General features: G+C 48.5%; 2 protein-coding genes across 3 annotated transcripts in view; one reads left to right on the top strand and one right to left on the bottom strand.

The window, feature by feature from the left end:
* The window catches only part of TACC1 (transforming acidic coiled-coil containing protein 1), a 90,319-nt gene extending 66,374 nt beyond the window's left edge, over positions 1-23,945 (bottom strand). The window contains exons 1-2 of one of the 2 annotated variants that reach the window (XM_080982345.1): positions 23,812-23,945; positions 20,613-20,737 (exon numbers count right to left, since the gene is read on the bottom strand). Coding sequence is in view for 1 of the 2 variants with exons in the window: in XM_080982344.1 (XP_080838470.1) it covers positions 13,695-13,759 (65 nt within the window). In the remaining variant the exon portion in view is untranslated. Of the gene's footprint in view, positions 1-13,694; positions 13,789-20,612; positions 20,738-23,811 lie in introns of those variants that run through there. The other variant, XM_080982344.1, reaches the window with a different exon arrangement.
* The window catches only part of LOC308464206 (craniofacial development protein 2-like), a gene marked incomplete at its 3' end in the record, with an annotated part of 461,435 nt that overhangs the window by 283,918 nt on the left and 153,064 nt on the right, over positions 1-24,453 (top strand). The gene's annotated exons all lie outside the window — the stretch shown is intronic.

Below are 24,453 nucleotides of genomic sequence, written 5' to 3'. Positions count from 1 at the left end.
ACATTGAAATTTTGCACTTCTCCAAATTTGGCAACACAGTTCTCCAGAATCATATATATTAGGGGAAAGTCTTATAAAAATGAAGATAACATACAACAATGCATGATATGAAGAAAAATCACATGCAAAATTGTATATCTGAGAAGAAATTCCCACTAAAGAACTTCTGAATTTTCAGTACTTTTTAAAAAAAAAACCCCAAACCCTTGCAGGTGTGGAAATGGGTAGAAGAGAATTTAATATTAGAAAAAAGAAGAAATTGGGAGAAAGTGAAACCAAAAGATCCGTCCATGTCTATTCTTGATAACACTGTGTGTTTACTAGATTTAGGTGCTGGAACATGATTCCATCACAGTGGCTGAAATCTTCCCTGAGAGCTGCTCCTTCCCAGCAGAGCATCTCTTCTTGAATGCAGGACAGTCATACTGTGGGAGCATATGAAACATGATGGCACAGCCAATGCCAGGCTCACATGAAAGGGAATTGGCTCTATTTCAATCTGTGCCTTGCCAGGGCTGTTCAAGCAGGGAGCACCAGAAGGCTTTCCTCTCACAGCCAGCACACAGTTGACCAGCTGCTGCTCAGAGCCAAATGCAAACACTCAGGGGCAGAGGAAGCCTCTCTGGCACCCTAGGGGAGCATGCACGCTCGGCAACCCATACGGACGCTGTGCCCTCAGCCGCTCTACAGCTGGGGGGGAGGCAGCAGGCCATCTTGTCACCCTCCCGGGTGGCACCCGAGGTGTGCCACCCCCCACCTTCGTACGCCCCTGCAAACACTTCCACTCAAGGTTAAAATTAAGAAGTGATCTTAGATGTGATCTTAGATGCCCCCCTTTCTCATTGCAGGCTCCTCCTTTTTAATTGCATATGCACATATGTGAAAGTGAAGTGACTGCCAGATGGAGCACCTAGAACGAAACACAGCAAGCCTCAGCAACAAGAGGCACCTTCTCTTCCAACCTTTTGATGCCTCCTGTAAGCTCTTCTATGCTTAGGCAAATCTACTGAAATTGCACTTTCCAAAACAATAGGTGGCCACACACTCAGCCATTCTCCAAATTCTACAGTGCGCTTCTCCAGCCAAGTAATGTGTAAAAAAATGTAGACACCAAACTATGAAAATTTAAAAACAAAAATGGATCAATTAGACAAAATTGCATAATGGGAGAAATTTGCCCTGAAATGCAGGTAAATTTTCATGAGCACTTAAAAAAATTACAAACTGACGTGGAAATGTGGAGAACTGAATCTGAGGCTGGAAAAAGAAGAAACTGAAACTGTTAGATTCCCCCATCGCTAACAATGGCCAGGACACTGGGCCTCACAAGCGCCGTGGATGAGGGGTGGAGCTGGGTCAGGATAAATGTTCAATGAGCAAAGCATCTGGAGGAGTCCAGAATCTCAGTTGGGATTGAGTTTGGAGTTGTTAAATGCTACCCTCGCTCTGTTGGGAGCTCTAGCAGCAAAACTCACTAGAGGGAGCTTTGAGATGGCTTTTCCAACAGAAAGCACCAGCAAAAGAAGGCTCCCTTCTCCAGAGTCAGAATAGCAAACAGCAGGCCTGTGGTTTCGTTTCTGGAAGAATCTGAGCCATTGCCTTGGCTTACTCCCACACCACGTGGCATCAGGGCTGCACACGCACATCCCTCAGCACATAATTTTCCTGTAACCGTAGTTACATAACATTTTTTGCAGTTGCTAAGAAACGTGGAGTGGGAAGAGGCCCTGATGTGGCTGTGAGAAAGCCTGCAAATAAATACAGGAGGAGATAAGCTGTTCTTACAGCAACTGTCCAAGGATTCAGGAAGACAATGCACACTTCATTGGAAATAAGTCTTGCCCAACTTACTTCTGAGTAAACAAGCACAGGAACAGGCTGTGCATCCCCATACACTGACAAAATGTTGCGATAGAAAATGGGTTCAGAGTGGTAGAAGAAACTCCATGTGCTGATTTATTTGGGTGCCTAAAATATTGATGCTGCCAGTTGGGGATGGGAACATCAGAAGCTGCCTTCTAGCAGGTCAAAACATTTATCCATCTAGCCCAGTATTGTCTACTGGAACTGGCAGCACCTCTCCAGGTCTCAGGCACAGGTTCTCCCCCCCCGACCAGCATCTGCTACCCAATCCTTTATTTAACTAGACCTGGACCTTCTGCACTCAAGCAGGGGATCTATCCTTTTCTAGCCCTGCATATGACTAGCACAGAATCGCATCCAACAAACAATATTTCAGCCAGATCTTAAGACTCTCAGCTTCTCAGTTTAGAAACATCACACATTTCTAGCACTTCAAAGCTCCCCCAGAAAGTACCAAAAGGTGGAGGTCATTCTTGCCAAATCTGAGAAAGTGAAGTATGGTTTTAATAAATTCAACAGGAGAGCAGGAAAAGCCAACATGGTGCCCCCAGATGTTGTGGGACTACAACTCCCATCAGTGGCGTGTGGTGAATTTTTTTGTAGGGGAATAGTTAGGGCCAGAGATGCCAGCTTGCAAGGACGATGGGGCGGTTTGTGTGTGACATTGCACATACTGTATGAGCATTCCGACTCCCTCCCTAAGCTGGGCAGAAACTTCCTGGGCTTTGGGAAGGAGGTGGCAGAGGAACATTTAGGGGACTACGCTAGTCCGCCTAGTCAATAATCACAATCATAATCATATATCCTGCCCATCTGGCTGGGTTTCCCCAGCCACTCTGGGTGGCTCCCAATCGAATATTAAAAACACAATACAGCATTAAACATTAAAAACTTCCCTAAACAGGGCTGCTTTCAGGTGTCTTTTAAAAGTAGGATAGTTGCTTATTTCCTTGACATCTGATGGGAGGGCATTCCACAGGGCAGGCGCCACCACCAAGAAGGCCCTCTGCCTGGTTCCCTGTAACCTCACTTCTTGCAATGAAGGAACCACCAGAAGGCCCTCGGTGCTGGATCTCAGTGTCTGGGCTGAACGATGGGGGTGGAGAGGCTCCTTCAGGTATACAGGTCCGAGGCCGTTTAGGGCTTTAAAGGTCAGCACCAACCCTTTGAATTGTGCTTGGAAATGTACTGGGAGCCAATGTAGGTCTCTCAGGACCGGTGTTATAAGGTCCCAGCAACCACTCCCAGTCACCAGTCTAGCTGCCACATTCTGGATTAATTGCAGTTTCCGAGTCACCTTCAAAGGTATCCCCACATAGAGCGCATTGCAGTAGTCCAAGCGGCAGATAACTAGAGCATGCACCATTCTGGCAAGACAGTCCGCGGGCAGGTAGGGTCTCACCCTGTGTACCAGATGAAGCTGGTAGACAGCTGCTCTGGACACAGAATTGACCTGTGCCTCCATGGACAGCTGTGAGTCCAAAATGACTCCCAGGCTGTGTACCAGGGGCACAGTTACCCCATTCAGGACCAGGGAGACCTCCACACCAGCTCACCCCCTGTCCCCCAAGAACAGTACTTCTGTCTTGTCAGGATTCAGCTTCAATCTGTTAGTTGCCATCCATCCTCCAACCACCTCCAGGCACTCACACAGGACCTCCACTGCCCTCACTGGTTCTGATTTAAAAGAGAGGTAGAGCTGGGTATCATTTGCATATTGATGAAAACCCAACCCAAACTTCCTAATGATCTCTCCCAGCGGCTTTATGTAGGTGTTAAAAAGCATGGGGAAAAGGATGGAATCCTGAGGCACCCCACAAGTGAGAGCCCAGGAGTTTGAACACTCATCCCCCAACACTACTTTCTGCACACGGCCCAGGAGAAAGGAGCGGAACCACTGTATAATTGTGCCCCCAGCTCCTAGCTCTTCTAGATGGTCCTGAAGGATGTTATGGTCGATGGTATCAAAGGCTGCTGAGAGATCCAGGAGAACTAGGAAACAGCTCTCACCTTTGTCCCTAGCCCGCCAGAGATCATCCACCAGCGCGACCAAGGCAGTTTCAGTTCCATGATGAGGCCTGAATCCCAACTGGAAGGGATCCAAATGGTCCGCATCCTCCAGGTGTGCCCGGAGTTGTTGAGCAACCACCTGCTCAATCACCTTGCCCAAGAATGGAAGATTTGAGACGGGGTGATAGTTGGCCATATTGGCCGGGTCTAAAGATTTTTTTTAAGAAGGGGTTTAATGACCACCTCTTTCAGTGGGTCTGGGAAGGCTCCCTCGCAGAGGGAAGCATTCACCACCCCGCAGAGCCCGTCGCCCAGCCCTTCCAGACTTGCTTTCATTAGTCAGGATGGGCAAGGATCAAGGAGACAGGTGGTCGGTTTCACTTGTCCAAGCAGCCTGTTCACAACCTCAGAGGTAACAGATTGGAATTGATCCCACACAACTTGACCAGACAAGAACTCTAGCACTCTCCCACCCCGCCCCTGCTCCCACAGTGGAATCTACCTCTTTCTGAATCTGTGCAACTTTATCCGCAAAAAACTTTGCAAAAGCATTGCAGGAGATCTTGGGGTCCCTATCAGGCCCCGGTGATGAAGGTGGTTCCGATAGATTGCGAACCACCTGAAAGCGTCTCCTGCTGCTGTTCTCTGCAAATACAATAGAGGCAGTGAAGAAGGTCCTATTTGCAGTCGCTATCACCACTTGGTAGGCTCGACGTTGAGCTCTAGCCCGTGTCCAGTCCAATTCAGAATGAGTTTTCCACCACCAACACTCTAGCCATCTCAAAGATTGTTTCATCACCCTCAGCTCAGGGGAAAACCACAGGGCTGTCCGGGCTCCATGCAATCAGAGAGGGCACTTCAGAGCCAGACAGTCAATAGCCCTGGTTAACTCTGCATTCCAGTGGGCCACTAATGAATCAGCTGAAAGGCCATCAGCATGGGATAAAATATCCCCTACCACTCCCTGGAAACCATTTTGATCCATTTGGATCAATTAAGTGGTGGGAGCGGACCATCTGAATCAGTCCCACCTCCCTGCAGAGGGAAAGGGCTGCAGAGAAGTCCAGTTGCACCAGGCAGTGATCCGACCATGGCACTTCTTTTGTTTCACTTTTACTTAGTGTCAGATCACCAACATCCATAGAGGTGAACACCAGATCTAAGCCATGTCTACAACTGTGAGTTGGGCCAAACTTTTTTAGGGACAGCCCCATGGAGGCCTAACCACAGGCCACTGACTCCCATCATTCCTGACCAATGGCATTGCTGGCTGGGGCTGAGTTGGGAGTTCAAAATACAGAGGGAGGGCACCACATTGTGCCACAGTCTTAGATTTCAATATTGTTATGAATATGTGGGGTGCCTGGACTCCCCTTATGACTCCAAGACCCCCCTTCTAATTCCTGGCTTTAGTATGTTGAAATACAAGGCAGGAGCCAGCCTGGTGATGGCCCCCTAAAGATGAGTCTTGGGGGACAAAACGAGTGGCTCCGTGTCAGAGGCCTCTGAAGTAGAGTTTTAGAGCTGAAAGGAGAGGAGTTGTTTTTAGAATTGCAGTTGGCTGGGATGTGAGCTGAGAGAGAAAAAGTGGCAGTGCAGAGCAGAGAGACAGAGGGCCGTGGCTGATTTCTGCCGGCATCCAAGACTGAGACCACAGGAGAAGCAAGAACCTCTTTGTGCGTAATGCTGTGAGTTCCTCCATCGTAGATATGTGTACATAAACCCTATATCACAAAGACACCACAGTCTCTATTGTGCCTCATTTCCAAAGGAAACGCAAACACTGGTAACACTGGCCTGGGGTGGCATGAGGCGCCTTCCTGTGTTCCACAGGATCACAGCCGAAAAGACAACACATTCAAGCCACCTCTCAGTTACACATCTCTGCAGTGTGAGGAACAGACTCTGTTCAAACAAAATGGAACTTCCTTTTCTTTGCAAACACACTGACACTCACTCAGCACCGTTGCTGGGAGACAGCCAGTGCACATCTTAACAGGACCAAATGCAAGAAAGCTCTTCAGCAGGAATACAGAAAAGCAGAATACAGTGGACACATGAGTAGCAAATGTGATCCGTGCGGGAGGCACGTTCGCAACCTGCAGTGCCGCATCTGCGCATGCATGGGTCACGATTCGGCACTTCTCTGAATGCGCAAAGCGCGATTTAGCTCTTCTGCGCATGTGCGAGTGCCGAAACCCAGAAGTAACCTGTTCTGGTACTTCTGGGTTTGGCACGGTGTGCAACCTGAAAACGCGCAACCTGAAGCATCTGTAACCAGAGGTATGACTGTAGAAGACATCCATCACCCACAGAGGGAGGCAATATCCTTATCATCCTAACTATCCCTCTGACTGTTAGTCGAAATTAAGAGCATATCAAATTAAAAGCAACATTAATAAGGTTTTGTTAGAACTGGATATGGAACAACTGATTGGTTCAAAACTGGGAAAGGAGTACAGCAAGGCTGTATATTGTCTCCCTGCTTATTTAACTTATATGCAGAATTCATCATGTGAAAGGCTGGGCTGGATGAATCCCAGGCCAAAATTAAGATTGCCAGAAGAAATATCAACAACCTGAGATATGCAGATGACACAACCTTGATGGCAGAAAGTGAGGAGGAATTAAAAAACCTTTTAATGAGGGTGAAAGAGGAGAGCGCAAAATATGGTCTGAAGCTCAACATCAAAAAAACGAAGATCATGGCCACTGGGCCCATCACCTCCTGGCAAATAGAAGGGGAAGAAATGGAGGCAGTGAGAGATTTTACTTTCTTGGGCTCCATGATCACTGCAGATGGTGACAGCAGTCATGAAATTAAAAGACGCCTGCTTCTTGGGAGAAAGGCGATGACAAACCTAGATAGCATCTTAAAAAGCAGAGACATCACCTTGCCAGCAAAGGTCTGTATAGTTAAAGCTCTGGTTTTCCCAGTCGTGATGTATGGAAGTGAGAGCTGGACCGTAAAGAAGGCTGATCGCCGAAGAATTGATGCTTTTGAATTATGGTGCTGGCGGAGACTCTTGAGAGTCCCATGGACTGCAAGAAGTTCAAACCTATCCATTCTTAAGGAAATCAGCCCTGAGTGCTCACTAGAAGGACAGATCCTGAAGCTGAGGCTCCAGTACTTTGGCCACCTCATGAGAAGAGAAGACTCCCTGGAAAAGACCCTGATGTTGGGAAAGATTGAGGGCACAAGGAGAAGGGGACAACAGAGGATGAGATGGTTGGACAGTGTTCTCGTCTGACCAAATTGCGGGAGGCAGTGGAAGACAGGAGGGCCTGGGGTGCTCTGGTCCATGGGGTCACGAAGAGTCGGCCTGAACGACTAAACAACAACAACAACAACAACTAAATTGACAGTTAACACAGGATTTGACCTGAAAAGCTCACACTGTGCTTTCCTCAATCTTGTACGCTTGCTGTAAGCTTTCCCGCACATTATCGGTGGGCTTGGTGTTACTTCCGAAATAATTTAGGAGATTCGTGTAGCTGTATTGGGCTGTTGTAGCAGACAACAGTGAAGTCTCATGACACTTCAGGAGATGCTGTTACTTTACAGTGGGATTTCATCATGTGCCAGCAAATTCAGGTTGTGTTATTAAAGTTCATTTGGTGTTTTTGCACAACAGACCAGCTTCCCCCACCACTATTTTGTACATTTTGTGGTAAAGTGATGAGAAGATGTACCAATATTCCACTCATGTCTTCCCCCACCCAGCAAACAAATCAGAATGAATGCTCACGAAATAGTTAATACTACCTAACCTCCAGACAAAAGTTGTACAAAGTTCATCAAACAGGTATTCTGGAAATAACCAAAAAGCGTCCTGTGGCAGGTCCTCTTGTGGATGGGAGTCCACCTCATCAGACTGGAGTCCACAGAACTTTATGTCAGGGATGGCAAACCAGCCTGGGGTCCTCCAGCTGTTGTCACTGGCCATGACAGGGGGAGGGGGGAGACAGGTAGAAACTGCAGTTCAGCTACATCTGGAGGGTCACAGGTCAGCTACCACTGGCTTATGCACAAGACACTTTGTTTTGGGAACATCAATGGTCTGACTCAGGATAGTCCATGTAGAACAGTTGCTCTTTGGTGTTGGAGGGTCTACTTGGAGATGCCAGAGATGGAACCTGGAACCTTCTGCAAGCAAAGCAGATGCTCTGCCCCTGGGCTTTGGCCCTTCCTCAAGCTTCAGGCAGTGGCGGCTAGCATGCAACTCTGCAGCTGTTGTTGGACTACAACTCCCATAATGCCTCAGGTGCAGAGACCCCAGGGGTCAAATTGCCACCCCTGACAGTCATTTGGGCTTCTTCACACAATCCCTGAGAACATGCCCCAACTGTATCAGTTGGAAGGGACCACAAAGGTCATCAATTCCAACCCCCTGCAATGCAGGAATATTTTGCTCAACACACAGCTCAGACTCATGACCCTGAGATTAAGAGTCTCATACTCTTATCAACTGAGCTACTCCCAGCATCTTCACACTTCTGTCCCAGCGACAGAAACACTCACTTGATTATGTACACAGAATGGAAGATAGAAGAATCCTCAAGGACCTGGTCTATGGTGAGCTGCCTTTAGGCACCAGGGCCCTTTGGCAGACCAATTATGTGCAACACAGACATCTGCAAATGTGACATGAAGGTCGGCAACATCAACTCCGCCATGTAGGAATCCCTTGCAGATGAGTGCAGTGCCTGCAGACAGTCAGGTCATGCATCCACAAGCGTGACCAGAAGAGGAATGACCGCTTGCAGGAGTGCGAGAAAAGAAACATCCTGGTGCATCTGCAGCAGCACAACCAGACTCCTTCATCTGCCCCAGCTGCAACAAAACATGTCTCTCCCCTATCAGTCTCTACAGCCACAGCAGGTGCTGTAACTCTCCAATGGTATGACTTTACCCTTGAAGGCACACTCTTCCATTATCTCCCAAGACAGATGGATGCCAATAATGTTCGGGTGGGGTGCAAATTTGGAACCTGTTTTTTTTTAAGGCGGGGGTGTCCTCAAGACAGCATCTGCTTCTTCTTATCTCAGAACTGTTTGCACCAAAAATTATAAATGGGTTCTCATAGATAGTTTGTAATTGCTGTACGACTTCCTATGATAACATCTAAATCCAGTTTAGAATGTTTTTAAAAACAAAACAAAATACAACTGGAACTAATAACAGGAACCCAGGGCTCAGGTTGTAAGACAGCATATTCCAGAATGGTCTCTGTGTGACATCCCACATTTGCTGCCTGTGTAAATGTGAAATCATTGGGTGGTGGGCAAGGGGGACTTTTGCAAGTGTGGCTTCCAAGTTTGCAAAGCACTTTTCTCTCCCTGCTTTGGCAGGGAAGAGGACCATCCTCTCCATACCTGGGCAGGGACACCTTTGCCATGCAGAGATAGCAAGTGTGAAGATTATCAGCATGTATTGAGCGGGTCGTAAGCCTCAGTTAGTAACTCCCCCTTTGTATCCCTTTTGTTCTTAATTTGTATCTTATCTTTTAGAGAAACATAAAAAAGATGTTCCTACTTAACATGGATCACAGCCAAGCAGAAGGAGGGGAGCACTTGATCTTCCTGGATTCCTCATTAGGTGAGCAAGGGATGAAGAGGGCTTTGCTAATGTGGATCCTGATGGTTCTCCTTTATTCTTTACAGGGTTTCAAGGTAAAGAGGTAACTGAAAAGCTCCATAGTCTATATTGAGGGCAGGGGGCATTTGCACGTGTATGATCAATAAACACTTTCCATATTTTCTCAATCCTAGATCTTTTGTCCTCTAGTTGTGTTAATTTCTCTCAACCAGTACAGTAGGGACATATTATATACCGTATTTTTCGTTCCATAGGACGCACCTACTTTTTTTGGGGGGGGGAAATAAAGGAAAATTTTTTTTCCTTTATTTCCCCCCCAAAACCAGCTCGGGGAACAGTGGGATGGCGGCGCTGTGCCTCCCCGTTGTCCCCCGAGCTTGTGGGGCTGGCCAATATCTGCCCGGCGTGAGGGGCGCTCTGCTTCAGGGCGCCCCACGCGCCGGGCGGCAGGCTGCAGACACCTGCGCGAAGCACGGGGCGTCCTCCAGAGGGCGCCCCATGCTCCGCGCTGCCGGCTGCCGCCCGCAAGCCATGCGAGCCTGGGGGGGATCTCCCCCGGGTGTGCAAGGCTTGCGGACACCTGCGCGAAGCACGGGGCGTCCTCCGGAGGGCGCCCCGTGCTCCGCGCTGCAGGCTGCCGCCCGCAAGCCGTGCGCGCCCAGAGGGATCTCCCCCCGGACGCGCAAGGCTTGTGGACACCTGCGCGAAGCACGGGGCGTCCTCTGGAGGGCGCCCCATGCTCCGCGCTGCAGGCTGCTGCCCGCAAGCCTTGCGTGCCCGGGGGAACTCCCCCCGGGTGCGCAAGGCTTGCAGATAGCTTCCTGGAGCCTGGAGAGCGAGAGGTGTCGGTGCACACCGACGCCTCTCGCTCTCCAGGCTTCAGCGAAAGCCTGCATTCGCCCTGTAGGATGCACACACATTTCCCCTTCATTTTTGGAGGGGAAAAAGTGTGTCCTATAGGGCGAAAAATACGGTAAGCACAATTTCAGTGGCAGGATTTGAGTGCGGGGGCAGAAGCTGTGCAGCTGCATGAACTTCATCAAAGGCCTCAAGGGCTACAGAGAGAGAACAAGGATTTGGACCTCTATGATGTATTAATTCTTTATTGACAAATGTCCTGGTTGGGTAGGTGTGGTGGGCTGATTTGGGGGCGGGTGTGTGGAAGCAGCAAGCACTGAGACAGTACTAGGTCTCAGTAGAAGAGTCCCATGCCTTTTATCAGCTCAGTATTGTTTACACCAACTGGCAGCAGCTCTCCAGGGCTCTGGACAGCCCTTCCCAGAGATGCCAGAGAGTGAACCTGCCTGAGACAAGGTGTGTGCATGGCACGTGCTCCATCGCTGGTAGAGAGATGAAGCAATAGGATACCTTCCACCTGTGTAATATCTGTGTGCCAGGGAGCTGTCAAACGTCATGGAGCAAGAGCCTGGCAGGAAATGAGGCAGCAACAGGAGGTGTCCCCTTGCCTTTTAGTCACACCTGGCAGAACTGGTGTGCCCTTTCGCTGTACCTTTTCCATCCATGTTAGGCCACAGTCACAACATACAGTACATTTAAAGAATGAGGGTACCATGTTCTGGCTTCCCAGAGTGGCTTCACATTTGATCCTTCTTCCCAGGGGACTCTGGAATTGTAGCTCTGGGGTGGGAATGGGGTCCCCTAACAACTCTCAGCACCCTTAAACAAGTAGCACCCCAGAATTATTTGGGGGAACATTGGCTACGCACTCACAGGCTGCAGCTTTCTAGGGCCTTGGGGAGATGATTTTCCCTGCCCTACCTGACCATCCCAGAGACTGAACCTCAGAGCCCCTAAGGCAAAACAAGTGCTCTCCCGCTGGGCTGCCACCCACCTCACAGCTGCCCACAGGTACAACACAGCACAGAGACAATCCTCCTCCAGTCTTACACATCCAATCCTTTTCACCCTCCAACACTTCTAATCCTTTCATTTATAAAGGCATCCAAGTGAGTAACCATCAGGCTAGCTTATTGTGACAAATTCCAGAGGGGAGAGCATTATGTTTCAACAAAAGCAGCAGCAGCAACAAAAAAATTGTGGCACCTTAAAGACTAGCAGATTTATTGTGGCATAAGATGTCAAAATAAATCTGCTAGACTAGTCACAAATTTCAGAGGCCAGGATGTTAAATCCACTTCCTGGGAAGTAAGCCCCATTGGCCACAGTGGGAGTTACTTTGATGTAGACACATAGAGAAGAGGCTCAGCTGGTTTATTGTCCTATCTCCAGTAGTCCATGAAAGTTAATGGGGACCCTTGCAAAGGGGTGGACAAGTGCAGAACAGGAGAGCATGAGAACAGGATTGCAAAAGATCAGGATTGCTGTGTTGAATCAGGCCAAAAGCCCATCTAGGGCAGCATCTTGTTCTCAACCAGATTCACTCATTGATTGGTTTATTTATACAGACGTTTTGGCCCGAAGGCTCCCAAAGCAGTGAACAGATTAATGCAAAATAAAATATAATAAAATTGCAGTAATTGCAAACACAAAAGTACAGTGGTGCCTCGCAAGACGAAATTAATCCGTTCCGCGAGTCTCTTCGTCTTGCGGTTTTTTTGTCTTGCGAAGCACGGCTATTAGTGGCTTAGCGGCTTAGCGGCTACAGTGGTGCCTCGCAAGACGAAAAGCTCGCTAGACGAAAGAGTTTTCCGTTTTTTGAGTCGTTCCGCAAGACAAATTTCCCTATGGGCTTGCTTCGCAAGACGAAACATCTTGCAAGTTCTTGCGAGTTTGTTTCCTTTTTCTTAAAGCCGCTAAGCCGTTAATAGCCGCTAAGCCGCTAATAGCCGTGCTTCGCAAGACGAAAAAACCGCAAGACGAAGAGACTCGCGGAACGGATTAATTTCGTCTTGCGAGGCACCACTGTATTAGCGGCTTAGCGGCTTAGTGGCTATTAACAGCGTAGCGGCTTAGCGGCTATTAACGGCTTAGCGGCTTTAAGAAAAAGGAAACAAACTTGCAAGAACTCGCAAGACGTTTTGTCTTGCGAAGCAAGCCCATAGGGAAATTCGTCTTGCGGAACAACTCAAAAAACGGAAAACTCTTTCGTCTAGTGAGTTTTTCATCTTGCGAGGCATTCGTCTTGCGGGGCACCACTGTACAATAACTACAGGAGATATAGAAAACAGCAAAAACCAGAGACACCATCAGTTGAGGTGCTGCATTTGCGCTCTCACCCCAAGCTCCACTCTCCAAACCTTCCGTGTCTCAACTAGAAGCCAGTCTGACCCCCATTTGCCTTCCAGCCACAGTTGTTCCACCAAGGAGGAAGCCCACCCACAAACAACAGTTCAGGGGGAATCATGTCACCTGCATCACCCTCCAGAGGATAAACCCCAAGGGAAAATACCCCTTTGGGGAGGCCCAAGGCTATGGAGCCTCTAAATAAGCAGCCCCCCCCCCCCAAACCGCGATGGCAGAAACTTCCCCTGGCTGCCCGTGGGCCGGGCTGGCAGGCTCAGCCTTCTGTCTGCTCAGCCTGCTGCCCTTCTCCAGGTGCAGCAGCAGCCGCAGGACAAAAGGGCAGAGGAGGCTGCAGTCTGTAAGTCTCCCTCCTGCTCCCTGCCTCCAGGTGCCTGGAAAGCCCCCAACTGCACTGCACCTCCCCATTCAGAGGCCTTAGTTCTGCCTCCAAGAGAGGAGAGAGAACATGACCATCAGTGGGGGAGAATGTGGGATGGAGACAGCCACCCAGAAGCCATCTTTGACCCACAAGAGAAGAAGGGCCCAATCCTCTGCAGGCTCACTGAAGCCTGTCCGATGTCAAGGAAGTTTATTCTCCAATGAAGCAAAGACGATCAGGATTGCAGCCTAACTACAATGCACAGAAAACGTCTCCCTCCGAGCAGCCGGGGCTTTTCAAAAATTCCAATTTTCATAGGGGGCTGATCAACCTTAGCTTTGACGGGAACAAGAGGGGAGCTCTTATTTTGTCATCTGTATCCCACTACCTTTCAGGGAGCGCAGGGAGGGGGCGCACACGTCTCCCCTTTCCGTCTTATCCCCACAACAACCCTGCGAGGTGGGCTAGGCTGAGAGACAGGGACTGGGCCAAGGTCACTTCGTGGGCTCTCGGACGCTCTAACCACTGCACCACCCTGTCTGCTCCACCAGCTTTTCCTCCTCGTGGGGGAGTCACAGTGGGGGAGTTACACCCCCTTGCCAGGGAGGGTCACCTGCCAGTCTCTCCCCCTGCACTTACCCGGCCCCCTCCAGCCTGCAAGGCGGAGGCGGCGGCTGCCCGCGGCGGCTCAAGGTCCCCCCCATCGCCCACGACGGCGCCTCGCTCCACGGGGAGAGCCGCCCGCCGGGCCGGGGCGTCGCCGGCTCACAGCTCTAGGCGGACGCGCCGCGCCCAGCTCCGGCCGGAGGGGCGGACCCGGCCGGCAGGTGCGGAAGGGCAAAGATCGGCCGCGTTGCAAGCGCAGGAGCAGCGCAGAAGGGACGCGAAGGAACCGTAGGAGCCGGAATTGCCAACTTTTCCTACTGCAGCTGCTCCTCTGCTTTTTTCCAATAAAAGCCCAGAGACATCGAAGTTGAGCCGGCGAGTCTTTTCCTGACATGGAGACGAAGCGAGCCGAGGGAGCTACAGTTCTCTTCTGTTAACTTCGCTGGGAGCCAATGTTTTCTTTGGCGGGGCGCCTGTGCCTTTATAACGCAATAATTCCTCAGGTGAAGCTTCTCTGAACCCCTCCTGCTTGGTGCCAATAAATATGTCACTTGCTGATTTCTCATCAAAAGCACAGGAGTGGAGTTGGTAAAATATAAAATAAAATAAGTTGCTGTATGGAGCACACGGTGAGGGCTGGTCGGTCGGTCCTGGTTTGCTGTTGTTGGAAATGGGGCTGCCAATGTATTCTCGTGGCTTTGCTTCTGTGCATATAGCAGCTTCCTTAGAGGTGCAAATGAAGCTGGTGAGAAAACACCCAGCAGCGCCGGCTGCTGTTAAAGGGACTAGAAGGGATCCAGCCAAAAGAAAATGGTAACTTCATATGGAATCGGCTTGCTCTTTTTTGGGCGTCTGTGTGCATATAGTGCCATGCGTAAGTACATGTGAGAGGGGCACCTGTGTGTTTCCTGACAGCAGTGCTCTAAGCCGCCTCATTTTCCTAGCAGGAAGTGTTTCTATCTGTACAACAGCTAGGAATGCCAGGATGGAAACTTCCCCTGAAAATGCAATTGCAGCCCTAGGAAAACTTCCAGTCCTGGAACAAAGTATCAGTACTGGATAGATGGACATGCCATTAGGAGGGTGCATGCAGCTGTTCTGAAGAGCAGCAATCTGCTTGCTGGTGGAGGGAGGGAAGCAGCAGCAGAAAACTGCACCTGTCAAAAGCTGCATGTGGAACTTCCTGCCACTTTGTGGCAGTGGAAGGAATACCAAGCAGAGCACCAGAGGCCCTCAGGTCTCTAACCCAGGCCATGTCCCTCAACTGCCCTGCTCCACACCCTCCTTGGGAGCTTTTGCCTGGCTGGAATGTTTCCTTGAATGGTGACAATGTCTCTTGCTCACTTGGATGGAGATACATATGTGAAGAAACCTCTGTCTTTTGTGTGGTACAAAGTTTCTTGCCTTGCACACTGTTTGCCTCTGGCCCTGCCTACCCCAGCATGCGGCCCCTGGAAGGCTGCCCAGGGGGAGACGTAGCCCTGGAGCTGGGAAAGGCTCCCTGCCTCTTTTTAGAAGTCCAAACTACTTATTTCTTGATTTGGAGAGATACACAATTGCAGAATTTGGAAAAGCCCACCCTGTCCTACCAGAAGAAAGTAAGAAAGGCACAGACCCCAGATGAGATCAGTGAGATTCTCAAGTCTTGGTTGGTCAAAGAAAGTTTGTTAATGGGAGAGGCAGTGGGTGGAGTTTTAAAATAAATCAGTAGCTATTTTTATTTGCAACAGCAATAAAAATCACCCTTGTTTTCTCCTTAGGCAAAAGCTCGAGGTGCCTAAAATAAGAAAGCATAGTCAAGTAATGAAGCCCAAGTAGCAACAGATTAAGATGGAGCACAATGGTCAAGTCAATTCTCTTCAATAAATGGCAGGACAGCAGGCAGAATGGTTGGCTCTTGGAGGACTGCAGTGCTCTGCTGGCATCCCAAGAATGTCATCGCTTCTCTCTGGGAAGGTTTTCATAATGCTTTCAGAAACAGGGAGTTCTGCCAAGTGGCAATAACTCATCCCCCCTCCCCCGTCCCACAAAACTGAGGCCCAACTTTAAAGAGAAACAGACACGACTGGCCCCTGGCTTGCTCTTTAACTAGATGTGTGGAATCCACAGTAAAAACGTTGCCAACACACTCAGAGGTGCAGAAGCACCAAATGAGAATTTATTGTATCAGTTTACTAGGGATGTCTGCTTTGGTTTCTCTCAGTTTTTGATTTCTCTAAAGTTAAATTCTGGTATTCACACCTCCACATGAACTTGCAAATTTCTTTCAAAGAGTTCTTGTGAAAATTCATCAGCATTTTAGTATGAATTTCTCCTGAAGCCTTTATATGCAGTTTTGCCCAATATACACATTTGCAAAGCACATTTTCCCATTTTTGTATGTCACTTTCACTAGTACATGTGTCTCCATGCATGCTTCACCCTAGTATATGCATTCTTGTGCAGATTACTTGGCTGGAAAAATGGTACTGCAAAATTCAGAGAAGTGGGTATTTTGAAGGATCTTGCTGTGTTGTTTTAGAAGGGACAAATAATGCAAATTTGCCTTTAAATATTGAATTACTCCTCCATCCCTAGTTGGAGCTGTGTGTGTGTGTGTGTGTGTGTGCAGAAGACCCTGGGAGCCTGTGCCAGAGCAGGTGCTGTGCATGATAAAGATCCCAGATGTAGTTCCTGACATCTCTAAGTAAAAGGATCAGGGAGCAGGTGATGGTAAGGATTTGTGCTACAGACTGTTCAGTGCTGGGTATATGGTGGTTCTGGGGGTGTGGGTGGGGAACTGGGCCATAACTGAAGGGTAGAGCCCACATTCTGTAGGCACAAGACCTCTGGTTCAGTTCCCAACATCTCCAGGTGAGGATGGAAAAGATTCGCTATCTTTGAAGCTCCTGAGAGCAGCTGCCAGCCAATGTCATCATTACTCAATTAGATGGACCTAAGATCTTCCTTCAACAAGGCAGTTTCCTACAGCTCTACAACCAGTTTGGTAGTTGCTGCACCCTGGCCATCCATATCCTAAGACCTGTTTAAATTGTGCAGTGGAGCCCATTGGCATCTGCTCTCATGTTTGGCATCAAAAAGCCCTGCTGGCCCATCTAGGACAGTGGGTCTCAAAGTTATTTTCTCTGGGCCAGGGGCATATGAAGGTGGGAGCAGGGGGGCATGCCCTGGGTGCCACCTGGGGGGGGTGTGACAAGATGGCCTGCTGCCCCCCCAGCTGTACAGCAGTTGAGGGCGCAGCGTCCGTACAGGCTGCCACGTGTGCACGCCCCGCCCTGGGTGCCTGAAAAGCTTCCTCCGCCACTGCTCTGGGCCACACTTTCAGAATAAATATCTGCTGGTACCACACCAAATCAAATCCGTTTATTGTGAGGACCATGCCTGTACACAAACATCAACACAACAATAGTTAAAAAATATTAAAATTCATTACATACTACGCCAACAAAACCTTCATCCCACAAAATAGAAAGAGAGGGAAAACAAGCAACGAGTTAAACAGACGATGAAGGGGTCTTTACATTGTCATCCATAAATCTTTCCCTGGCTTTCATGGCCTTCATCACAAAAACCGCTACCACATGGGTAATACGTGGGTTTGCATCAACTAACAAAAATTTTACTCTATCTTCAGGATTGGTTATAGAGTTGGGTATAATTTGCAGCAATGCGTCTCTAAAGCCCGAGTAGATGGGGCAATAGAGGAGGTAATGTGTAAGATCCTCTTTAATTTTCATAAGGCAAGGGCATAAACGATGTTCTACTGGGGTTTTTGTGAATCTACCGGTCAGATATGCAGTTGGCAGTGTTTGAAACCGTGCCATAGTAAAAGCTCTCCGAAGGGTGGGATCAGTGATCTCCACCAAGTAGTTGGCACAGATTTTGACTGCTTTTACTCGGGGAAACCAGTAGGAAAACCCAGAGTTTTTTATCTTTGTGGAGTCCAAAAAGGCGTCTTTTTCAAAGATCCATTCCCGAACTTTATCAGGGCTCCACAATTTGAGGGTATTAAACTCAGGTAGATTGTATCTGGATAGGATATCTAGTAGGTTTTTATGCCAAGTAGTATTATTTTGTAATGATACAAAGGCTTGTTTAGCCAATAAGGTGTTCGGGGCATCTGTGAGGTTGGTGAAAAAACGCAGGAATCTTAAGTGGGCCCTGGCAGACACAGAAGGTAATCCTACTTCCACTCTTAGGAGAGCTGCCGGAGTACTCTGAGGGAGGCCTAGAATTCTTCTGAGGTAAAAATTTTGGAAGATTTCAAGCCGTTCTAACAGCTTCAGATTCCACCCCCAGAGTTCTACTCCATATAGCATCTGGGGAATCACTTTTCCAACAAAAGCTTTTAGTGCCGGGATCACCAGTTGCCCTCCCCTCGAATAAAAAAAGCTGAGCAGAGCACCGATTGTCCTACGTGTTAGAAGGGCTACAGTCTTGAAGTGGGCAAGCCAGCTAGATGTAGCTTGGAAAGTGATACCAAGATATTTAAAAAAAAGACACTGTTCAATTTTGTGTTCATCTAAAGACCATCTAAATGTGTGGCGAGCTCTAGTAAATACCACAATTTTTGTTTTGTCATAATTTATCTTTAGAGAGTTTTGGGAACAATAAGCTGCGAGCCCCTCCAGCATGCTATGTAGGCCCCTTCGAGTAAGTGCCATGACAGCCATGTCATCAGCATATAGTAATATATTCAGGTGTTTGCCTTCCAGGGCAGGAGCTGATGACTTATACTTTGCCATATGTTGAACAATGTCATTTATATAGAAATTAAAGAGGAACGGCGCTAACAAACAGCCCTGTTTAACCCCTTTCCCCAGTGGCAGTGGGTCAGTATAGTTGCCTGACATCCCAGTTCTGATTTTAACTGTGGTGTCTGAATGTAACTCTCTAAGTATTTTGAGAAGTCGTCTATCAATATCTGTTTCATATAGTTTTTGCCATAATTTGTCCCTACAGATTGAATCAAAAGCGGATGTGAGATCTACAAAAGCCACAAAAAGTTTGCTCTTATGTACCTTTGTATACTTATCTATCATTGTCTGTAGTACCAAACAATGGCCTGTTGTACTATGGCCCTTTCTAAACCCTGCCTGTTCCGGATTAAGCAGGTTAGAGTGGTCAGCCCAGTCAACCAGTTTATTTAGCAGGTAGCGAGTATAAAGTTTATACACAATGTCCAGGAGACTTATGGGGCGATAGTTTGAGGGGTCTTGGGGGTCTCCCTTCTTATAGATGGGGGCTACCAGGCTCAGTTTCCAGTTTTCTGGGATTTTGCATATATCATTTATTACCGTAAAAAGTTGGGCCAAAATAGCAGCCCACCACTGGGCATTTAGTTTAAACACCTCAGGAGGAATCATATCCTCACCGGGAGCTTTGCCATTCTTGAGTGTTTTAATTAGCTGTAAACATTCTGATTCGGTAACAGGATCCCAGCCCGTTAATAGATCGTTTTTAAGAGGAGGGAACTGGCTTGGTTTAGCAATGTTTGGAGCTGTATATAGCCGGGAAAAATGTTGGGTACCACACCAAATATTTTATTGATAAGAAATATGTGGGGGGCGGGGTGGAGAAACAACTCTCAGCAATGATTCATTTGTAACACAGAACACAACTACTTTATAATATGATCCTGAGACATCCAAAAAGTATAAAACAATGCTGCTACATAAAAACATGAATCATTCCCAAATAGAGTTATAAACAAGCCACTTAAATATGTACCCTAAGTATGTATACAAACTCAATGAGAGGTGTGAGCTTGCTTTTACCAGGTAGTCTTATTTATAAAAAATATTTTGATACCATACTAGTTTGCATCTGTCTGTCTCGAGAGACAATGGAGTGCGCCTCCAGGGGTAAGGTGCATTGGCAGCACTGAAATGACCTCCCCTGGGTGCAAGCCTGGGCAGTGTATTTGGAGCCCCTCCTTTCTCTTGGCCTCACTGATGGGGTCCAAAGAAAGGCAGAGCAAGACATTTGGCCCAGCTGGGCTGCAGTAGTAGCTGGAAGGAGGTGTACAAGGTGCCACCCAACCGTCTTAGGGACTCCAGATTTCTGTAGGGTTTCCTCCTGAGCCTTCCCTTCTCCCAAAGATAACCCACAAGGCAACAGAGGTTTAGGATCAGAGTTTTCCTTCCCCTGGATGGGCTCCCTTCCCAGGTGGACAAGCCCCACGTGCCCCTCACTTCCCTCTCCAGCACATGCAGAAACCACCTTCTTGACCGTTGGACCCACTCTTGACCTCATTTGCTCCATCCGCCAGTGCCTGTCTTTGCATGCAGGGAAGACCCTAACTTTCCAAGGGTTTAAGACCCATCAGCCAACCTCACCTGCTTAGCCAGCCAGTTGAAGCCATTTCTGGGGTTGTGGCTGCAGTTACATTCTGACAATTTCTAGGAGCCACAGGTGAGAGTTGAGTGCAGGATGGGGACAAGGTGGACAAACTACTCTTGAAGGAGCATGACGTGTCCCCCACCAGAGGTGCTACCCCCTCTCCTAACATGCTGTACACCCCACTTTAGTTGTATAAGTCCAGCATTATAGAAGCCACTGTTCTATAAAGTAACAAATACAGTAAATAAAGATCTGGAAAAATTCTACCTGTATAGCACTTTTTTAAAACTACCAAGAGAACCACATGTTAGGCTTTTAATTCAGTGTTCTGTTTATTAAGTATGGATTTGGTTACAAACTCTGCTGCTAGCCGTGACTCTCCAGGATTTCAGGGAAGGTTCACTCCCAGGCCGACCTGGTAGATGCTCTACCACTGAGCTACACCCTTCCCTCAAACCACTGGGAGAGAGACCTGTTGCCAGTCATTGTGGACAACATGAAACCAGATGAACCCATAGTCATTTGGTCCAAGGCAGCGCCCAATACTCCACACACTGGAAACATCCCTCAGACTTCTTTAGACAAAGTGGAGGGAGGTGGCAAACTCACCCTGTGTGGTGCAGCCTCTGAAATCCAAGGTGTCCTCTGCAGCCAGCACCCGTCCCAGAGCCTTTGGAGCTCAGCACCGCTTCCAACTTCTGCTAGCTGCTCCTCAGGCTGTGCCTTAGCAGGAGCTGCCAGGAAAGGAACAGATGGGAAAGATGAGCCACACAAACCAACCCCATGGAAAGTTCTGTGTGCTGGGAAATGATCAAACTGAGACCATTCCCTCACCCTATGGCCAAAGGGCAGCCTTCCCGATGTATTCCTGGGGAGTATGACTAAGCACAACTGTCTCACCATGACTTGCATTGCTCCTTTAAATGTCCCTCAGGAATTTCCATTTCACCATGTGAGCAATGACAACTACGATCTCATCAATGCTGGGAGAGATCCCTTGGGTTGTCAGCATGCAGCCCCTATGAAACAACTTCGGCACCTCCTGGGACTCCCCCAGAGTGTTCCTCCTGATTTGCTTGCACAAAGCTTATGGGGAGGTGAGCCCAGCCTTCATTGAGCATTGGTTCTGATTTGATAGTCCATGTGGAGGTTAAATTCTATCTGGTGTTTATAGAGCAATTGTTTTGATCCAATTGTGGCGCAGTTATTCAACATTGAACAGTTAGTTCTGCATCCTGTTATCACAGTGATCAAGCAGATGCACCTGGGAAACCTGCAAGTAGGATCTGAGCACAAGAACCCTCTCCCAGCAACTGATAGCCATGACCATCCAGCTATGGAGGCAGGACAGAGCCATCCTGGCTAGCGGCCATTGACAGCCTTCTCTGCCTCAAATTTGTCAAATCCTCTTTTAAAGCCATTGCTCTTCTTCACTGATATTCCTGTAAAGAAGCTGGTAAAATGCGGTCTTGACTATGCTACCACTCAGTGGATTTGTAACTGGCTGACTGACCGAACCCAAAGGGTGCTCATCAATGGTTCCTCTTCATCCTGGAGAAGAGTGACTAGTGGGGTGCCACAGGGTTCTGTCTTGGGCCCGGTCTTATTCAACATCTTTATCAACGACTTGGATGATGGACTCAAGGGCATCCTGATCAAATTTGCAGATGACACCAAACTGGGAGGGGTGGCTAACACCCCAGAGGACAGGATCACACTTCAAAACGACCTTGACAGATTAGAGAACTGGGCCAAAACAAACAAGATGAATTTTAACAGGGAGAAATGTAAAGTATTGCACTTGGGCAAAAAAAATGATGGGGGACACCTGGCTTGAGAGCAGTACATGTGAAAAGGATCTAGGAGTCTTGGTTGACCACAAACTTGACATGAGCCAACAGTGTGACGCGGCAGCTAAAAAAGCCAATGCAATTCTGGGCTGCATCAATAGGAGTAGAGCATCTAGATCAAGGGAAGTAATAGTGCCACTGTATTCTGCTCTGGTCAGACCTCACCTGGAGTACTGTGTCCAGTTCTGGGCACCACAATTCAAGAAGGACACTGACAAACTGGAACGTGTCCAGAGGAGGGCAACCAAAATGGTCAAAGGCCTGGAAACGATGCCTTATGAGGAACGGCTAAGGGAGCTGGGCATGTTTAGCCTGGAGAAGAGGAGGTTAAGGGGTGATATGATAGCCATGTTCAAATATATCAAAGGATGTCACATAGAGGAGGGAGAAAGGTTGTTTTCTGCTGCTCCAGAGAAGCGGACACGGAGCAATGGATCCAAACTACAAGAAAGAAGATTCCACCTAAACATTAGGAAGAACTTCCTGACAGTAAGAGCTGTTCGACAGTGGAATTTGCTGCCAAGGAGTGTGGTGGAGTCTCCTTCTTTGGAGGTCTTTAAGCAGAGGCTTGACAACCATATGTCAGGAGTGCTCTGGTGGTGTTTCCTGCTTGGCAGGGGGTTGGACTCGATGGCCCTTGTGGTCTCTTCCAACTCTATGATTCTATGATTCTATGAACTCTAGCACACAACTCATCTCCATGGTTGATGCATTCCAGACATTCCAGCTGTCCTTATTTACCATGGTCTCTATTTTATGGAACACATTGTTGGAAAAATAGCTGCCTCTATTTTGTCCCTATTTTTGTCCTTGAGGAATGCCTTGCAAAAATGGTTTGCAAGCGTTACTAGAGTTATCATTCTTTGGAGTTGAGCTTTCTACCCAGTTTCTGTAGAACAGACTTTATCAACCTGGTGCCCTCCAGATGTTTTTGACTGGCTGTGGCTGATGGGAATTGTGAAGAAACATCTGGAGAGCACCCAGTTGATGAAGTCTGCTCTAGAAGCTAAACCTCTGGGCCTGTACATCTTGACTGCAAAGTGCACACATGGAAATACCTGTACATGAACTTTAAGGTCCCATGCACTACACAGTGGAGGCTGCTCCATTAAGGCAAATAGGGAACTGCCCCCCAACCTCAGTTGCTCCCACCTGCCTACTTTGCTGGTTACAACCAGAATTGCAAGAGGATGTGTGTGTGTGTGTGTGTGTGTGTGTGTGTGTAGAAGAAGAAGAAGAGTTTGGATTTGATATCCCGCCTTTCACTCCCCTTCAGGAGTCTCAAAGCGGCCCACATTCTCCTTTCCCTTCCTCCCCCACAACAAACACTCTGTGAGGTGAGTGGGGCTGAGAGACTTCAGAGAAGTGTGACTGGCCCAAGGTCACCCAGCAGCTGCATGTGGAGGAGCGGAGACGCGAACCCGGTTCCCCAGATTACGAGACTACTGCTCTTAACCACTACACCACACTGGCTCTCGAATGCATTGACTAGAATGCATTGACTCTGTCTCTGCCCATCATGGATCGCCCTGCTTTCTGCCCTGCCAATCTCAATGGGCACTATTCACCCTGTACTACATAGCCTAGGAAAGTCATTGCAGAGAGGGAGGGAGAGGGGGAGAGGGGGAGAGTGGAATCACGTCACCAAAAAAAGAGCATATGAGGTACACATCATGTCCCTAAGCTATCAGGCACAGTCCATCAAACAAATCATTTGTGATACACACAAATAATAATTTATTTGATGGACTGCCTGGCAACTTAGAGACATGCCAGCCTCTCTGCTCTGCTTGCAGTCACCAGGATTAGCGGGGGTGGGGTGGGGGTCCCTGCCTGTTTTATGTGTGTGCTGTGCAGAAAGTCCCTTTCCTCCCCCTGCTCTTTTCCTCCTTGGTCTGAAGCAACAGCCAAGCTCTGTGTGGCTGCCCCCTCACCCCCCTCTTCTGATTGCATCCTACCTTCCTCCAGCTGCAAAGTCCTTTGCTCCTTGCATCTTAAGAAACAACCACGAAGTAGGAAGACGAAGCCACGGAGGAGCTTTGAGGAAGGAAGGGGACGAACCAAGGCAGGGAGGGACGGGATGGGGGTATCTGTCAGAGTGCGAGGGAGCAAAGCTTCTGGTCAGAGGAAAAGGATGTTTTGTAATCTTTGGCAAAAGGAACTTGACAGTGCCCTGGGGATCCCCCAGCCAGACAGCCTGGGCTGAGTCTCAGGACTTGGCAGTGGGGCTTGAGAATCCTTGGATTTCAGCCTTGCAAACGGAAACCCAGGTTGGATTGGGCATGTTCTCCCCCTTTCCTGCCTGCTCCAGTAACAGCCCCACTCCTGTCATGCTGTTAAAATGCACACTTGCGCTGCAGCAAGAACAGGAGGCCTCTCCACCAGAGAACTTTCGAGAGCTTGCACAGATTGTTTCCTTTTCCTTTTAAAAAAAAGGACTACAATTGCCTCCTTTAGGTTAAGAGAGCAATGGGGTGCCTTCTGCAGTTCAAGGGCCACATTCTTTTCTAAGAAACCTTCTGGGGGCCACATCCCTGCAGTGCACAAGGCCAGAGGCAAAGCTTAATGGAGCAGAGAACATACACTTCCCTTGGTGCAGT

Source organism: Podarcis pityusensis (assembly GCF_964106645.2).
Source record: "Podarcis pityusensis genome assembly, chromosome: 15".
Taxonomy (NCBI): domain Eukaryota; kingdom Metazoa; phylum Chordata; class Lepidosauria; order Squamata; family Lacertidae; genus Podarcis; species Podarcis pityusensis.
This window is presented reverse-complemented; position numbering and strand designations above follow the sequence as displayed.